General features: G+C 41.4%; 1 protein-coding gene across 1 annotated transcript; it reads right to left on the bottom strand.

Moving 5' to 3' along the window:
• Positions 1–3758: 3758 nt before the first annotated feature.
• On the bottom strand, positions 3759–16936 carry ivd (isovaleryl-CoA dehydrogenase). Its single transcript, XM_012826894.3, has 12 exons — positions 16688–16936; positions 15887–15976; positions 15484–15535; positions 12245–12414; positions 11529–11622; positions 11158–11288; positions 10616–10712; positions 10085–10178; positions 9505–9586; positions 8866–8970; positions 8620–8692; positions 3759–4988 (listed from the first exon to the last, which is right to left on the bottom strand). The coding sequence occupies exons 1-12, from the start codon at positions 16808–16810 to the stop codon at positions 4855–4857; spliced, it is 1245 nt and encodes a 414-aa protein (XP_012682348.1). The 5' UTR covers positions 16811–16936; the 3' UTR covers positions 3759–4854.
• Positions 16937–17248: the final 312 nt, after the last annotated feature.

Here is a 17248-nt window from a genome sequence, read left to right as displayed (position 1 = left end):
GCTGAGAACAGCAAGTATCACCTAGTCTTTCTATGCTTGTGAAAAGGCAGAGTGAAACGTATTGAGTTTGACATTCAGGTAGGAAGTGCTGAATTTCACTTACGAGCATGGAGCTTCAACCTGAGCTTCTGTAATGTAAATAGGAAGCCTCTATTCAAAATGAATCGATCCCATCATGTCATCAGGGTGTCATTCATCCTCAGTGACTGTTGAATAGCCAAAACAAACACCCCCCAAAAAATACACATGCCCCAATAATTAAAAGCAGAAAGCAGACACAAGCACACTCATTTATGATACAAAACATTTCACAGCAGAAGGGGCTGTTTTGTGCTAATGTGCTTTGGGTTATTATGGGATGGCAGAGACTCACTCGGGCTCAGAGGATCTGATGAGCTGCTCTGTGGAACTGTGGCGCAGAATCCTAATGAAAGCCTTTTTGCTCTTACAAGATGGTTTTGTCTATTCACCACCTTCCCTTCATTCAAAGACAGACTTTACATTTTGAGACTATAGATTATGAATACAACTGAACCAATTACAAAGATTATAAATAAGATCCAACCAAACAAACTGAAACAAACCACACATAGGTGAAGTTCAAAGACATACATTTGAATTTAGATGGAGATTATAAGACTAAGCCAATCAACCTTAAAAACATAGTGATGGAAAAAACATGTTTCCAATGCAGACCTAAATGAACAAACCAATAGACTAACCTAATTGATTATTCACAGGATAATGTCCACTACACGGGATTTAGGTTCCTTACATACTGTACATACACACAGCATTTGATGACTGTTGTGACAAGGTCGAACTGCAATACAGTTCCTACTTTATCAGTTCCGTCTATTGTCTGTGTAACAATGTGTGTGTGTTTGTGTGTGTGTGCACGTGTGTGTGTTTGTGTGTATGTAATTGACAGGCCAATCATACTAAACAAAATGATCACATGTGGTATGTACTGATACCATAAGTGTCAAAGGCTGAACATAACCTCTGCATGTGTTTTAATGCCATATGCGGAAATGTAATCGCTGTTTTCAAATATTTCAAATGTGTGTGCGTGACATTGATGTCACCTCCTAAACGTCTTTCAAACTACACATGCAAGTTCTGCATTGCCGTTCTCTTCGTGTTGTACAAGACAGAGGGTGTCCAGATCGCCCCTGTAAGATTCCATCGCCACCGGGGAAGAGGAACTTGCTCCCGATGCAATTCCGTTCTCCATTCCCTGTGGGAATCCTCTCCTGAACATTAACATCAGCAAACAGCTTCTGTCTGTCTCTCTGCTATACTGTCGCCTCATTGCAGTTGAAAACTAATAACAGAGATGTGTGGAGAAAAGAGAAGAAAAACAGAACCATTAGATAATAAGAGAAGACAAAGAGACATTAGAGAATAAGAGAAGAAAAACGGAGACATTACAGAATAAGAGAAAGCAAAGCATTTTCAGGCAAAAGTGTTACTTCCATCATGACTGTGTAAAATACACTATCTACCCCTGTGTAGCCTCCCTGCAAACCTGTTAGACCTGGAGTGACTGCACTGATTCATTTAATAGGTTTTTTTTTGTGTGTGGCATAATACACCACGGCCTCACTTAACCGTGTGTGTGTCTTTTTTAGTCATACACTCTTTAGAGTCAGGATATTTTTTCTCTCATAGGAGCACCATTGCATTTCACGGCAAGAAGAAATACCAGATTGAATTCAGAGCACCGTTAAGGTTTACTAAATGTATCCTGTGTATGATTACCAAGTGTTTCATAGCAGCCCCCACACTGCTGTTTAGTGTGGATACGTGGTCCTTTAACTCACTGGGGTGCTGCACAAGACACTGTTTCAGTCTCTGCGTCAGCCTAGTATGACACACATTGATGAGTAAGATGAAAGGCATTTCATGGAATTTGGTGCTTTGGTGCGTTCATGCTTTCATCTTTTACAATGATACACCTTTCTTCTGGGAACGCTTTAAACCAACTTCACAAACGCAAAGAAGTCATGTAGTAAAGACCATGAATATGATAACATAATGACCAAAGCTTTAGGTAGCTGTGATTAATTCCATACCAGATTTGTACTGTGCTTATCTTGATGCATTATTTAACAGTGCCAGACGCTGGCCCGGCGACAGGCTTTTGACAAGTAAAGAGAAGACGTTTCAGGCCACCACAATCCAGCTTACTCCTGGGGCAGAAACTAAACAAACAGAGCAACAGGGAACAGACAGGCGTCAAAGATGGGGGCAAATCAGCTTGCTTATTGTGAGTGCGCAGAGCTTTTTGACTTGGCTCATGTGACTACACTCATCAGCACACGAACACACTGAGGAAGCTGAACAAACAAGCAAATGCTGATATATCTCCAACATCCTTGAAAGAGATTAAATCAAACTAAAATAAACAACCACCAAACAACTGCTTCCTCAAGCCACGCGAATGAGCCCGGGGCCTCTGGATTCGGCTGAAATCAGCAGGTAGGACATCATTCAAATATGTGTATGTGTGATGCTCAGCTGTTCCCATGACTATTGAAATGGAGAGACTCATTATCCCAACCAGGGTGGTGTTTAACTGAAAACCGATGGCTATTTAGACTGAGTCACGCATCACTACACACACGATGGTGGCAATGCGAGTGCATAATATGATGAATGAGTTGAACTAGAAATACATGCATTCACGCAGACAGACACACACACACACACACAGTATTAAGCACAAACTGATACTTGACACAGTCCTTATTTAGCATCAGTAGATGGAGGAACCGCATCTCTAACTAAACCTCAACTCAAACACATGCCATTCCAACCACATACAATGCTCCTTTGTTTAACACACTTTATCTTCATGCACAGCTGTGTCTTGCCTTCAAGTTTGAGACAGGTGGCCAGATATGTCTCTATGATAGGATGATGATGAGGGACAAAGCTCCCGCTGCCCTGAACAGCTGGAAATAGATCAGGTTGTAATTCAAAAAGCTGGCACAACAGTCACTAACCGGCTCTAATTTGGCATTGAATTCTTGTTCGGGTTTGTATGTGCTTCCTTTCGACCGTTATGGCAAACTGGCTCCTGTGTCTGTGGATTCTTTCTCTCTTTCTTTCTTTCTTTCTTTCTGTAGGACAGAGCCCCACGCTTGTCGACAACGAGCCATGTTGTTCTTAGTCAGCGTGGCTTGACAAGTAACAGTGCATTTTCACAACTGCTGCATTGAGTGATGACTCATGTGCCGTCGCCAGATGGCAATAACAGCTTATGTCACTAGCGAGATTATACTTATTATACGGTGTTGTCATGGGACATTTTTCATGTCACCAACAGAAAAAAAATGGAGTTGCCACCTGACTACAGAAGCATCAGGAGACAAGTGTAGATTTGATGTAGTGATTTCATGAGTATTACACTATTTTGCAGGCCAGCTGTCATGGGTACAGATCAAAGGGGGGGTCATCTATGACTACATAGTGTGAGGGAGCTGTTTTACCTTGCGCAAATGGAACATGTGTTGTGTGTGCATCATCGTGCACAAATGGCCTGTCATCTATCTGTGCGTGAGGGGGGGCAGTCAGCGATCTGTGCGTGATTGGTCCTGCTATTTCATATATTTCATGTGAACATGGAGGTGTTTCTTTCAAGTACAGAATTGGCTGTTACATCAAACATCAGCTCCTCTGTGGCATGACACATAACTCACTCTTAACCCTGCGGCTTAGGTTCGTGTGACAGACACTTGCAAAACCAGCTGTGAAAATCGAAGTTCTTTTATTCTACACCACAGAAAAAGAAGCATCATAACATACAGCTACTTTGTTTTCAAACAAACAACAACAACAACAAAAAACAACTTTAGCATGTAACCAGTTAACCATGTAAGGCAGCAACCGTAAGTCATTTACGGAGGCAATGAAGTGTTCTGTATATTTATTTCCTAAAACCACTCAAAGTGGAAAGGGCTTCACTACAGAGATTTCTGGAATATGAGGTTCAACATCCATGGAGAAAAGCCTTGTGAGTGAAGCCCAACTGCAGGGAGACGCGCGCGTCTCATCAAATAAATCCCACTGCTACATTCACAGCGAAATATAAAACAGTTGTTAGGAGTAAAATCAAGGGTTTAGAAAACACATACGGTTGAGATTAAACACCCCTCCTTTCTACATAATCAAGGACACTGGGACTACCGAAGCTGAAACAAAACAAAGGCATTCAGGGGGAGAAATAAGGAAAGTACAGAAATCTCTTGTGTGCATATTTCACAGGAGTCCTCTCAGCTAGCAAGAGGAAAGAGAAACAGTCCATTCAGAATAATGCTGGGTCAATATTACACAACTATCAAGCAGCACAGCAACACCATAATACCTGGATTCATCCTTGTAGTGATCAAACTGCATAATATGCAATTCAGGCTGAGAATGTCCTCAAATTTCCAGAACCTATAAATGTAATGCCTTGATATTAAATATGTTTAATTTATGTCAGCACAGAGTGATTGGGAGGCGTTTATATAGCTGGTTCCCCAGGCGAGGATTGAGCCAAGTTCTAGACAAATATTGACATTCTTAAATGGAATTTTCCATCATAGCTCAATTTAGTCTATGAGCTTCAGGCTTCATCCTTAGCTAGAAAACGAATCCCATTCAATCCACATTGATAGGTCCTACATTATTAGCACGGTGCGTTCAGAATACCATCTAAATATCAGATGTATCCAGTCCCTCTCTCCTCCACTTCCATCGTCTTGATTTCTGTTCTATGTGATCAGCTGCGTAAGGCCCTGGTGTTTGTATTATTACAATGGTTCATCTTTAATTTTCAAGGTTTCCGGCGATTTCCAGGGTGGCCTATTTGAACATGGCGTTGAAGGCCCGGCCGATAATGAGGCGGCGGACCTCGCTGGTACCCGCTCCGATCTCGTAGAGCTTCGCGTCTCTCAGGAACCGACCCAGGGGGTAGTCGTTGATGTACCCATTCCCACCTGTGAACACATGACCACGTTTAGAGTAGCGGCAATGTTGGAAATCGATACAGTGTGTTTTGCACCGATAAGACAGTGTCTGCAGTCACGCTTATAAAAATGAACTGCTTGGGATAAAAGCAGGATTAGTGAATAGAACAACTGTCAATCCTGGGTGAATATGTGCAATCAAACTCAATTTTGCTCATGTAAATTGAGCTTTAGCATTCCAACAACTACAATATTCTTGATTTGCAGTTAAATCATAACTGCCATTGTCAATAACAATAAAAACTGCAGTGGTATGGCAAATAAGTCAGTTTGAATGATATTAGGGTGTATGGCAGTAATAATCAGAACTTCTCCGGCTTGCATTTGCACTGGCTAACGAGGCGTTCAATTGACTATTAAGATTAAATAGACTGATGCTTGAGGGTTAAGACAGGTAATAAAAGAAGAATTTTTCCAGTCCTAGTAAATGTGTGTATCAGTATTGCCAATTTGACAGGATAGACAATGTCATGCATCAAATATTATATTACATATATATCATTTTTACTGCTCATTCAATGATGGTTTACAAGCCACTACTGAAGCACATCTCTATTCATACAACCTTAGCTCACACTCTTCTTTCTCTCCCCTCTATCCATCTCTACCGATGTGTTATTACTCTGTGGCCACTTTTTACAGCCTGTTGAGTACTTTCTCTTTATTTCACTGCTTGAAAAGAGGTGTATCCGGGATTTTTAGGACTGAGTAAATGCCCGTCAAATCCTGCTGTTTGGCGGACATATTTGGATTTCAGGAACCCGCCTGACCAAAGTCGTTAGTTGATGACTTGGCCTTTCAAATGCTTGTAAGTCAATGGTCTGAAGGGGGCTTGGTACTGAAGCCTGCCCCTCTTCCCTTCTCCCTCCCCCATCAGTAGAAAAGGGAAGGACCGGAGGTGTTAATGTTAAATATGTGTTACGCTACTCCTACATTCGGGAATATTCTATTATCCCATGAAGTCCGAATAAACACAAACAGCTGGTAGCTCCGCTAAATGCATTTTTACAAGAAGATAACTGAACAGCTGATATTATGGCTATGGGACAGGATCGAATCGAACACGAGAGAACTGAGAGGTGCAAGAGGTGTCTGCTCAAAAAGAGCATTAAACAAGCTGGAAACTATTGCGGTAAGATTCATTCTGTGGTCTGCCGTTTTTTGCATGATTTCCACACATTCCAGTGTGTTTGCATTTCTTTACCTGGTCTATGCCTTAACATGTTTGAATTTAACCCTTACTAAATGTATTTTTTACAGGAAGCCTTGCATAACGCTGAAACAAATATGATCCCCTGACAAGGTATGCTTGGCCAACGTGTTTTCATGATTGTTTCAAAACACTAACTTGAATTCTAACTTATAATCAATCTTCCTTTCTTCTCCCCCTAGTGTATCGTCCCACACAACAAGGCTGTAACAACACCAAAGGCTACTGAACGGCATGCCGATGGCTTTTGTGACTGTGGATGGTGACGATGGTGAGTTTCAGGTCTATCATTGTTGGTGAATGTCCTGAGGTTAAATCATACATTTGTTCAGGGTACCGTCTTAGGTTGCATAATAAATAAAAGGTTTTTCTTACTCTCCAAGACCTATGAGAGCATTATGATATTTTCACCAGTAATTCTTGGGCTTTTTCCCCACTTGATGTTTTAGTGGTCTAATTTCTCTTTTGCATATGCATAAGGTCAGAGCTGGTGTTCTACAATCAAAGGAAGAGTCTACCCTATGGAGAAGAGCATCTGATGTTGAATGCGGAGGACACCATCTTGGATTGAAGGCCAATGTGGGTCATCTGGCCTCATGCCCATAGCATAGAATCATCTGCACTGTGTGGGGAGCTACAGAAAATACTGGATGCAGACCAGATGCACCTTGTGAATCACCATGCATGTGTTAATGTGGATAGATTTGCAATGGAGTGATTTAGATTTCCTTTATGCTCATTTTGACTGTGTTATGTTATATTACACTATATTTTGTTACGTTATATAATATGTCATGTGTAATTGTACTCTGATGTATATTGGTAATTTATATGTCTAATAATTGATATTTAACTGTATTTCATTAATTTCTAATAAAAGCATATGTGTAATTCATTTTCATGTTTGTCAATTAAACCTACCTAGGAACACAGCACAGCAATAACAATAATAATAATAATAATAATAATAATAATAATAATAATAATAATAATAATAAATATAGCTGCAAGCAGCGATGCAGATTCCTCCAAAGATTGCGAAACCAGGGGAAAATGTATATTCTTCACAATTTTGGAAAGAAGAGTAAAAGAAGGAAAGAAGAGTGAAGAAGGGAAAGAAGAAAAGAAAGAAGTGTCTTGAAAGACACTTCGACAGGGAACTGAACTTACAACCTTCTGATTACCAAACGACTTCTCTACCCCTGCACCACTGACGCCCAGGTTAATATTTCAAAGATTTGCTTAGATATTAATTCACTTCTTGCTTTTCTGCAGAATTTGAGTGGCTATACCGGACAAACGGTTGTGAGGATAAAAATTCTATTCACTGTTTTTTGTGAGGCTTGGTCTGAAGATCATCTCTGGTGATTTTGAAGACGATTTGACCAAAATTGTAGGAGGAGTAAGCTTTCAAAGGTTTTTTGATAAAACCGGGAATAACAGAAAATCTATACAACAGAAAATTGGCGCCATTGAACGTTGAATTCGTCTTGATCCAAGGAATCCAATGGTACCTCATTTTTGAAAATCAGTCAAACGGTTCAAAAGTTACAGTGATAACAAAAGTCCAACTTTGACCCGTTGGTGGCGCTAGTGTGGTCTAGTGGGAGACATGAAACTTGGTGTGAGTGATGAAGGGACTGTCCTTAATGAGTGTGCCAAATTTCAGAAAAAGTTACCATACGGTTCTAGGGGCTGCCATTGACTCCAATGGTACAAGAATAATAATAAGAATACCTACGATAACAATAGGTTTCCTCCTGACGGAGGAACCCTAATAATACCTACAATAACAATAGGGTTCCTCCTGACGGAGGAATCCTAATAAACTGATCATGTCTGAGGACACATGCAGGACCAATGGGGAGGGGGTTTAGAGGAGGGGCAAGACATTGCGTCTCCAATCCAAGGTCCGATGTTTGACCAATTGAAGAATACCTGTTGGCCCAAAGGTGTGAAATGCAAAGGTTCCCTTGCAAGCATCCCCAGGGGATTAGTCACCATGGCAACTAATGGCTCAGGCAGGCCCCCAAACCTGGTGCATATCCAGGAGGATCTGGGATTATGTAACAGGACTGCAAACTCCCAGATACAACCAATTATCTGTGGAGTATCTGGCAGTCCCACATGCACCTCTTTTCACGCAGTGTTTGCTCACAACTGTTTCACTCTCGTCTCAAAACAATTTGGGTGTGATTCACATTTCTTCTTCTTATTATTTGTATCCATGGCTCAATTGTGATGCTGCACATACATGTGATATGTAAATATCAGGCTGATTTAAGTGTGCATGCGTGTGTGTGTGTGTGCGTGCGTGCAAATACTGAACTTCATTGAGGCGAAGGAGGCCCTGATTACGTGAGACGCAGTGAACGGCTGGCAAACACTCACCCAAGCACTGAATCCCATCCAAGGCAACTTGCGTGGCATTCTCTGCACAGTACAGGATGACCCCCGCACAGTCCTACAACAGCAACAATGAGAGCAAATCAGCGGTCTCTCCAGCATCTCAAAGCCACAGTTGGTATATGGGGCTCAGGATCGAGAGTACATTTACAGGATGTGACATGACCTAAACGATTAAACGAAAAGTGAGGTGAACAGAAATGAGAGGAAATGGAGGGTGCAATGGCTCACCTTGGCGCTGAAGTGGCCTCTGTCACAGGCGCGGGCCACGTTGTAGACGTACTGCCGACACGAGCTGAGTCGTGTGTACATGTCAGCCATCTTGCCTTGCATCAGCTGACACAGACAACCACAGACAACCAAATAGAGACCGTTAAAGTTAGACCAACACACTTCATTTATTTTCTTTTTTATTAAAAAAACTGAAGAGTTAGTTCCACATAAGCGTTCTTCTTTGCTCTCCATATTGTTTTCTAAGCCTGTCCTACATAAATTCCAGGTCAATGATCTCAACAGAAAAGCTGACCAATAGTTTTCATACTACTCTTAAATCATCATCATCATCATCATCATTGTTTATTCAGGGAGAATTGACTGAGCACAGGGCTCTTTTGCAGCAATGCCCTTATTGAGGCTACATAGTACAGAAGAACAATAAATAAACAAACCATAACAAAACAGACAAAATAAATAAAAAAAAACACATTAAACAACTCAGAAATTAAGTATAAAAAAAAATAACAAAAAGTAAAAAAAATTAAATCAGAAAATCATTTAAAACAACAGCATTGAGGCACATCCTTATTATCTAAAAGGCTCTTAAATTGGTTGACAATATAGACTAGTAGACCAACCTGACTGGACTCTCACCTGAAATTCACCAATTCTCTGTCCGAAGGCTTCTCTCACATGCAGATATGGTATGGCATGGTCTAGCACCGCCTGCATGATGCTGGAGACACACAGTAAACAAACAAAAAAACAGTAACTCTAAGATCCCATGGCATCATCTTGTCCAAATATATCCAACCTGTCCACGTCTAAAACTTGTGGCATCTGGTTCAGACTAGAATTTCTTTATAAACGGTTTTATTTTAGCGAAAGCTAAACACTGGAAAAATAAAACACATCTCTGGTGCCGATAAACTGTATTCAAAACGCAAGGCCATGAAGTCAGCCCTGATCTAGTCTGGCTCTTAACAGTTTAAGAGTCTTTTACATCAGCTACACTAACGATCTCCAATTTTTTCTCTCTCAAATCATTATGTGCTTGTTTGTTTCTTCTCCTTTCAACAGGAAGAAAGACAGAAGAGTGCAGACCTCCGCCAAGGTCAAATGCCCGATCACACAATGTTAAGGAAAACTGAAAAAATATGAAATAATACAGACAAACCGAAAACATTTCTGCCTGAAATGTGCATATTGAGAAGCCCTCTCCTCTTACACTTACCCAATAGGTCCTGCTGACAGTACAAGCCTTTCCAAATCCAAGCCACTCATCAAGACGTACACCCCTTTGTTCAGAGGGCCTAAGATATTCTTTTCTATGACATAAAGAAAAAAACCTTCATTAACCAGGCATAATGGCAAAGAAAAAGCAGCTAGTGTCAATACAGTTTAAAGATGGAAGATTATGGGGGGGGGGGGGGGGGGTTATTCAAAAGGGACAATAAATCTAGACCCAAAGTATGAGTTATTTTAAAGGTGTGATTCAACAACCATGTTTTTTAAGGAGTTTCTACCTCTTTTAGGTTTTAAGGATAAAACATGTAGCAATACTGTTAATGATTATGATGTATAATATTTTGAGCATCATCATTGCTGTAGGCTGTAAAAGCAATTCAAATTTTCCAGAGCATTTGTGCAAAGCATGTTGTGTATCGAGTATGACTTTGTGTATAACTTGTGCCTTGAATATTAGTTTTCTTAAACCACCAAACCAGTCTCTTTCTTTCAATCACGCATGAAGACACCCACTTACCAGGAACTTTACAGTCCTCGAAAATAAGCTCACACGTGTTAGAACCGCGCATGCCCAGCTTGTCCAGTTTCTGTGCCGTGCTGAACCCTGGCATGCCCTAAACGAGGGTTGGGCACAAAGGTCAATTCATCATCATCATCATCATCATCATCCTTTACGCCTATGTGGCGTGTAGGACCAGCACTATGGACTTCCACCTCTCCCTACCCTTTGCTAGTAGGTCTATCTCTTTCATGGACTTCCCTAGTTCTTTTGCTTTGGGAGCCACAAAGGTCAAATACCGTAAGGTTTTTCACATGTCATCATATAGCACATCTGGGTTGCCCAGAGGCAAAAACACACACACACACAGAGACACACACACACACACACACACACACACACACAGACACACACACACACACAGAAAGGCAAAAACATAACCCCCCGACATAACCCCAACAGCACGGCTTCCGAACCCATTTGACATTTAAGCCATCTTGATACGCACATAAGATCGCGTGCTGCAGATGGTTTGGTTTCCGAGCAGCATGACCACATACCTTCTCTATGATGAAAGCTGTGATGCCGCGGGCCTCCGCCGCCAGGTCCGTCTTCGCGTACACGATGAGAACGTTTGCATCAGGCCCGTTAGTGATCCAGAACTTATTGCCATTGAGAACGTAGTAGTCACCTAAGAGAGGGGAGAGACGTACGAAGGATGGATCAAATATTTGAAGACGCAGTTGCAAGGGATATACGTGCCTTAAATGACTGCGAGATGACTTCAAAGCCCTGTATGTGTGCTTAAGGGTTTTGACACAATCAAAGACCGAGACCACAAACCAGTCAGTAGTGTGGTGAGGCTCTGTTGTGTAGAGGACATCCGAGAACATGAGTGAAGAAGTTTTACGCTACATGAGTAGAGACTTACTTTTCTTCTCTGCCTTCAGTTTCATCGAGACCACGTCTGAGCCAGCGTTGGGTTCGCTCATGGCCAAGGCCCCGATGTGTTCTCCCGACATCAGCTGGAGGAAGGGGTTAACACGAGCACAGAACAGCTAACGTCACAACTAAACCACTTGATGAGGAACTTAAGCCTGAATGTGCTACGCATGAAAGGCTATTCTTTTTTTTTTTTTTTTTTTTACTCCTTTCTTCGAAAACACTTTAAAAACGCTCATGCAAAGGAACAATAAGAACAACTTAATGAGAAAATCTCTCAACAGGCTCCGTCATAGTCCACATCTGTACACCCAGCTACCACCTGCTAGAGTTTTACTCAACCGCCACTGTATATACACTTTATCACTGCAGTACTTAGAATTCATTAAAGTGGCTGATTTCAGTGTTTCTTAGATGTTTCATCTGATGCAGAGGTGCAAACTTGACCAAGATGAAATACATCCACTATCTGCATTATTGCCGCACCGTATCAAGGCTTACACATTAGAATACAGTGTGCCAACATGTAGCAGGAACAAAAGCCAGTCTAATCTATGACTAATCATTCTTACTTTGAAAACAAAAAACTACATCAGCACCGTTAAAAAGCAACCTTTAGGTTTAAAAACAGCACATATTCAAGACTTTCAGTGTGTGTGTGTGTGCGTGTGTGTGTGTGTGTGCGTGTGTATCCGGATCCCTCACCTTAGGCATATATTTCTCCAACTGCGCCGGGTTGCCATGGCGCACAAGCTGATTGACACAGAGGTTTGAATGGGCTCCGTAGCTGAGGGCAATGGCTGCTGAAATCCGTGACATCTCTTCCATCACAATCACATGCTCCAGGTAGCCCATCCCTAAGCCACCACACTCCACTGGAACCGCAACAGCACACCATTAAGGCCAACGCATGTGACTGCAATCCGTGTAGGATAACAGTGCCAGGTTAGAAAAGAGCTTGCATGCAAGACCCCACATCTGTGTGAAGCGTAACTAACATTAATGTAGCGGGGTGGCGAAGCCATGAACCATTAACAAAACCATGAACAAAAAAACTGCAACAATAAAGTTCCACAAATACGGTAAATCAGTACATGAACATTGATTAAAGACAGGCAGTCTGATGCTTAGCCATGGAAATGATTATGTTAGCCTACCTAGACGTGCCCAGTTATTGTGTTGGCAGTCCTTGGGGGAGAAGGGGTACTGTATTTTCCCATCCATTAACTGCACCTTACATAAACTGCACTACAGTATCTTATGTAATTTTAAAAAACAAAACCTTTGTAATAATAATAATAATAATAATAATTAAGACCTTTGTCAGGTTTTTAATGGCACACACGACACACTGGAACACACACGTGCATATATGGAGGCGACACAGGACACACACACACACACACACACACACACACGTAGGTAAGCCTGAGATCGCGGTGAATTTAGTTTCTGCTTTTTCCCATCCTGGACTGTCCTTCCTCAAGGACCCCCCAGGAGCAGTGGGCAGCTTGTAGCGCCCGGGGACCAAGTGAAGTGAACTGTCCATCTTTGGTCAGGGATGGACATGTGTTCTGTTATTTTGCATGTTTTTTTGTTGGGGTTCTTACTGGAGGAAACCCCTTGTGAACACGGGGAGAACATGCAAACTCCACACAGAAAGGCCCGGGAGATAGCCCACTTGAGCAGTGTGCACTCTGGGGAGGACCTGCCCCCCAGAGCCAACAGCGCCCCATGTGGGAATCGAACCCATGACCTTCTTGCTGTGAGGCGGCAGTGCAAGCAGTGCAAGCAACTGAGCCACCGTGCCACCATTGACTGCATTGACTGCACCCATGTATTAATCTCAGTTTATTCAACGTCACGGGTGTAAAACTAAATGTAGTTGTGGTGTGTGCGTGACTAGCCATTTAAAAGTTGTATGAAGTAGGGATGGCAAAAATACTACAGTCCCTCACCGCATGCATGCACGTGCAAACACACACACACACACTCAAACACACTTATAGTGAAAACCAATTATTAAGCGTGTGGGAATGGACGCTAAACGTTTAAGTCGACTCATTGATAGGTCCTCTGACGGACCTAGTAGGCTACCATAAACGAGTATCCTCTGACACGCTTGCAGTGGGAATTGCAACCATTGAATTAACGAGTTCGGGAAGGGCAAGGGCAACTTCTGCCTCTTCATTCACTACATTGATATCAGAGTTAGCCCTTGCTCTGTTGGTGTCCCATTACTTCTCTTACGTCCAAAGTTTTTAGAATGAATTTGTCAGTCCATTCAAGTTTGTTAACAACTGTTTGTTGACACTATCTGTCTTTGCTTAGCAAAGAGACTTACAGTCTGACAATCATCAGATTTACAGAAGACAACATGATGACAATGATAACAGTGACATAGGATCAAACAAACCAGTACATCTCATCTATTAAATCAGGGATGGTCAGAATAGGAAATGTGAGTGATGTAAATTTGAAAAGGCAAGATGCAGAGAGAGTGACACCTTGTACAATGATAAAACCATTTCTGGAGTGTTTGTTATATCACTCAATGGACTGGATGACAATACCGACTACTTGATGTAGTACTCAGTGTAGTACTGCAATTTTTTCCTTCAGGCAGGTGATACTGTCATCACATGTACAAAATCTTAAGTCCTGATGGCTTTATCATGGTCTTAGTTTGGCAGTATGGAAACTTCCTAAACTTGTGGTGGACACGGACATGTGTATGGCTAGCTTTGTAAGCTAATGGTGGGATGTACTAAGCTAGTGTTCTACTGCAATGTAGTACAGCCTAGGAGTTGGTTCATGTCTACTTGCAAAGTTTGAACAGTGGTAAGTCCAATCAGAATTTATCAGAATGTATCAGAATTTATCTCAACTAATAGTAGGATGTCTGCCTATTAGTGAGTTCAGAATAATTGAGTTTGCTGTTGTTGCTAACAAATCCAAGTTTGCCTATGTAAATTCTTATGAAAGAAGGGTGGCTACGGCACCATCCACTGGCTATGGATGGAACAGCAGTGCCGGGCCGGTAAACAGGGAAAAGCAAGCTGGATCATTAGGACAGCTTGCACAAGTTTGACATTAACACTCACACTACCTGATATGCTGGGTAGTAAGTCAGGGAATGGCCTCTAAATGTTGACTCAAGCTGGAACATATAGTAGTAACAGCTAGGTACATTACTTCTGCGTTTCACAGGGCTGGTAGCACGCTGTGGCTCTCTCAGACACTGTTTCTTACTCAGAATGAATGCAAGGTAGGTCCAGCCAGGTACAAGCTCTCTATGTTTCACAGGGAGGGTGACACGCCAAAAGGCGAGCACTTGAATCAACAGCCAATTCTGAAAGCTTGACTAGACTACATTGAATATGAGGTATTCGAACACTGGACAGAAACTCTTACGATTCCTACAGAGCATGATGAACTTTAATAACTAGTAGCAAAAGTAAACTTTGAGCAGTAACAGTATCAAGGTTTAACAAAAGACGGTTATGACAGTTATAAAATGATAGAGCTTGTAAGCTAAATTTGATAGATCATCCATTCTCAATTGACATTCAAGTCTGCCACAAGAGTAGAACTTTAGCTGTATTTACAATCAACTGCTCAGGGTTTGCATCGCAGTTCCACATAACCTCTTCTCCTAATCTCACACACAACTGGTTTCATATCACGGCCTCAGCCTTATGTGACCCATAACCTAATACCTCTTCCCCAAATCCAAGCCTGACTGAACCTCGATCTCAGTCAGTGCTTCTACCTACTACAACATAAGTGACCAAGAGGAAGTTATTTTAGGAAGAAGATGCAAAGTATCGAAAGATGGGAGTAGTGATAACAATCATCATCATCTATATGGCAAGCAAAGAACACTTCTGCAGAGGAAAATGTTTATGGTTTATGTTTATGTTTAAGGAAGACATCAATATTACCAGGAGCAGTTATCCCAAGGAGTCCCATCTCTCCCATGTCCTTCCAAAATTGCTATTTAAAAAGTAATATGCAAAAGATTATTTCAATTATTGATCTTTTTTTCCATGATTTACAGTGAATTTGTTATAAGAATTACTTCATGTTGTCTACTATTCCTAAATCAGCCTTCTACAGTAAATGGTTAGGATAGGCATGATTTAACTCTTGAATGCAATTATTAGCTTGAACAAAGTGGGTTAAAAGTTCCCATGTTCATGGTCGGTCGACCTGTCTGAAAAGGTGATGCATCTATAGTCACATACCTTTGCTGACAGATCAATTTTCACCAGACAAAAGTATGTGCATAGTTGCACATGAAGAGCAAAACACAATGAAGGTTTCCAAACAGGTGCTGTGACATACCTTAATTCCTTTGAAGTCATTGGTCTTGTCAATTTCATCTGCATAGGGGGCCAGTTTGTCTTGGCAGAATTTCTGGACCATATGTCGCAACTAAATAATAAAAACATTGGTCAAGACCCACTATATGATTTAGATGGAAAAATCATGAGGCTACTTTATCTTAATATCGTATACAGAAAATATGCTAAATGGTCAGCATCGTCATGTGAAATCTCACCCAATCAAAAAAGTTTCCATGTCCTCCCACCCCTTCCTTCTAACCACAATCCTCGATTGACCCCTGCGCTAGCCACAATTGATAGTCATCGCTAGCGGCATGACATCTTTTTTAACAACTGATCACAAGCTCATGTCTGTTTTATCCATTTCTGTCGATTGTTGAGACACACTTTCTATGGTGATACATTATTGATAGTATATTACACAAGGTCAAGTTGTTTACACTTGGCAGTAACTTAGATAGATAGATCCCTTGAAGTTGAAAGAACTACTTGATAATAATTTATAGATATATAGATGATATATTTACTGTTACACCGCCATCCCAAAGACAATGGTTGACATCAGCAATTACTTTAAATTAAACGCTGTCTTTGATGGTCTTTGCACTGTTATGTCACACTCGACTGGTGAGCTAACCAGTTAGCAAGCTAACTAGATTTCTTGTGCTCACATTGCCTCCAGCAGAGCAAGAAAGTAAAAATCAGTGCGTATCAACAATATTCAATGTTTGTTATGAAGACACTGAATCCGACGTTAGTCAGTCGGGTAACGTTAGTGCAAACGCAAAGTTAACGTTACCTGTATTTGGTCATCTGTGAGACCATTCACTATGTCGTCCACTGGAATGGCACCCGCGCATCCACGTCGCGGTACCCTTGCAAATTTAAAACCGAAACAAAGAGCTCTCCTGACAGCGAACATTTTGAAATGATGAAGTGGTACGCTTGGTTAAATACAAGAAGTCACAAACAAGTGTTGAGACAGGTTGGATAATTATACAACTGCTCTAGACGCTGTTTTTCTTCTTTTGTCGCGATGGATTATACTCGGCGGTCAATCACTTCTTTACTGCCATCTAGCGTGCTGGAGTGTCAAAATACAAAACGTGCAGTTTGCAAAAGTGATGCTGTCAAATCAAGACAAATGTGTATATAAAGCTCATTTAAAAACAACTCACGTTGACCAAAATACTGACTGTCATGCAGAGTTCTGAATTATACTTTGTATAACTTGTATAACAGCTTTCCCACTGCACTGCAGCCCAGTGAAGAATTTGCATTTTGCGCCCCCTCCAGAGCGGGGCTACCCCACAATCAGCTCCTTTAAAAACTTCACCTTCATGAAGAAGTTATTATGACA

This window comes from Clupea harengus, chromosome 14, assembly GCF_900700415.2.
Source record: "Clupea harengus chromosome 14, Ch_v2.0.2, whole genome shotgun sequence".
In the NCBI taxonomy this organism is placed as follows: Eukaryota; Metazoa; Chordata; class Actinopteri; order Clupeiformes; family Clupeidae; genus Clupea; species Clupea harengus.
This window is presented reverse-complemented; position numbering and strand designations above follow the sequence as displayed.

What these genes read in the sequence shown, in the direction of transcription:
- ivd (XM_012826894.3), bottom strand. Translation starts at nt 16,810, where the DNA reads ATGTTCGCTGTCAGGAGAGCTCTTTGTTTCGGTTTTAAATTTGCAAGG. An exon ending in CAGCTTTCATCATAGAGAAG is followed by an intron (nt 10,713 to 11,157) that starts GTATGTGGTCAT and finishes ACCCTCGTTTAG; the next exon opens with GGCATGCCAGGGTTCAGCAC. An exon ending in CGAGGACTGTAAAGTTCCTG is followed by an intron (nt 10,179 to 10,615) that starts GTAAGTGGGTGT and finishes TTTATGTCATAG; the next exon opens with AAAAGAATATCTTAGGCCCT.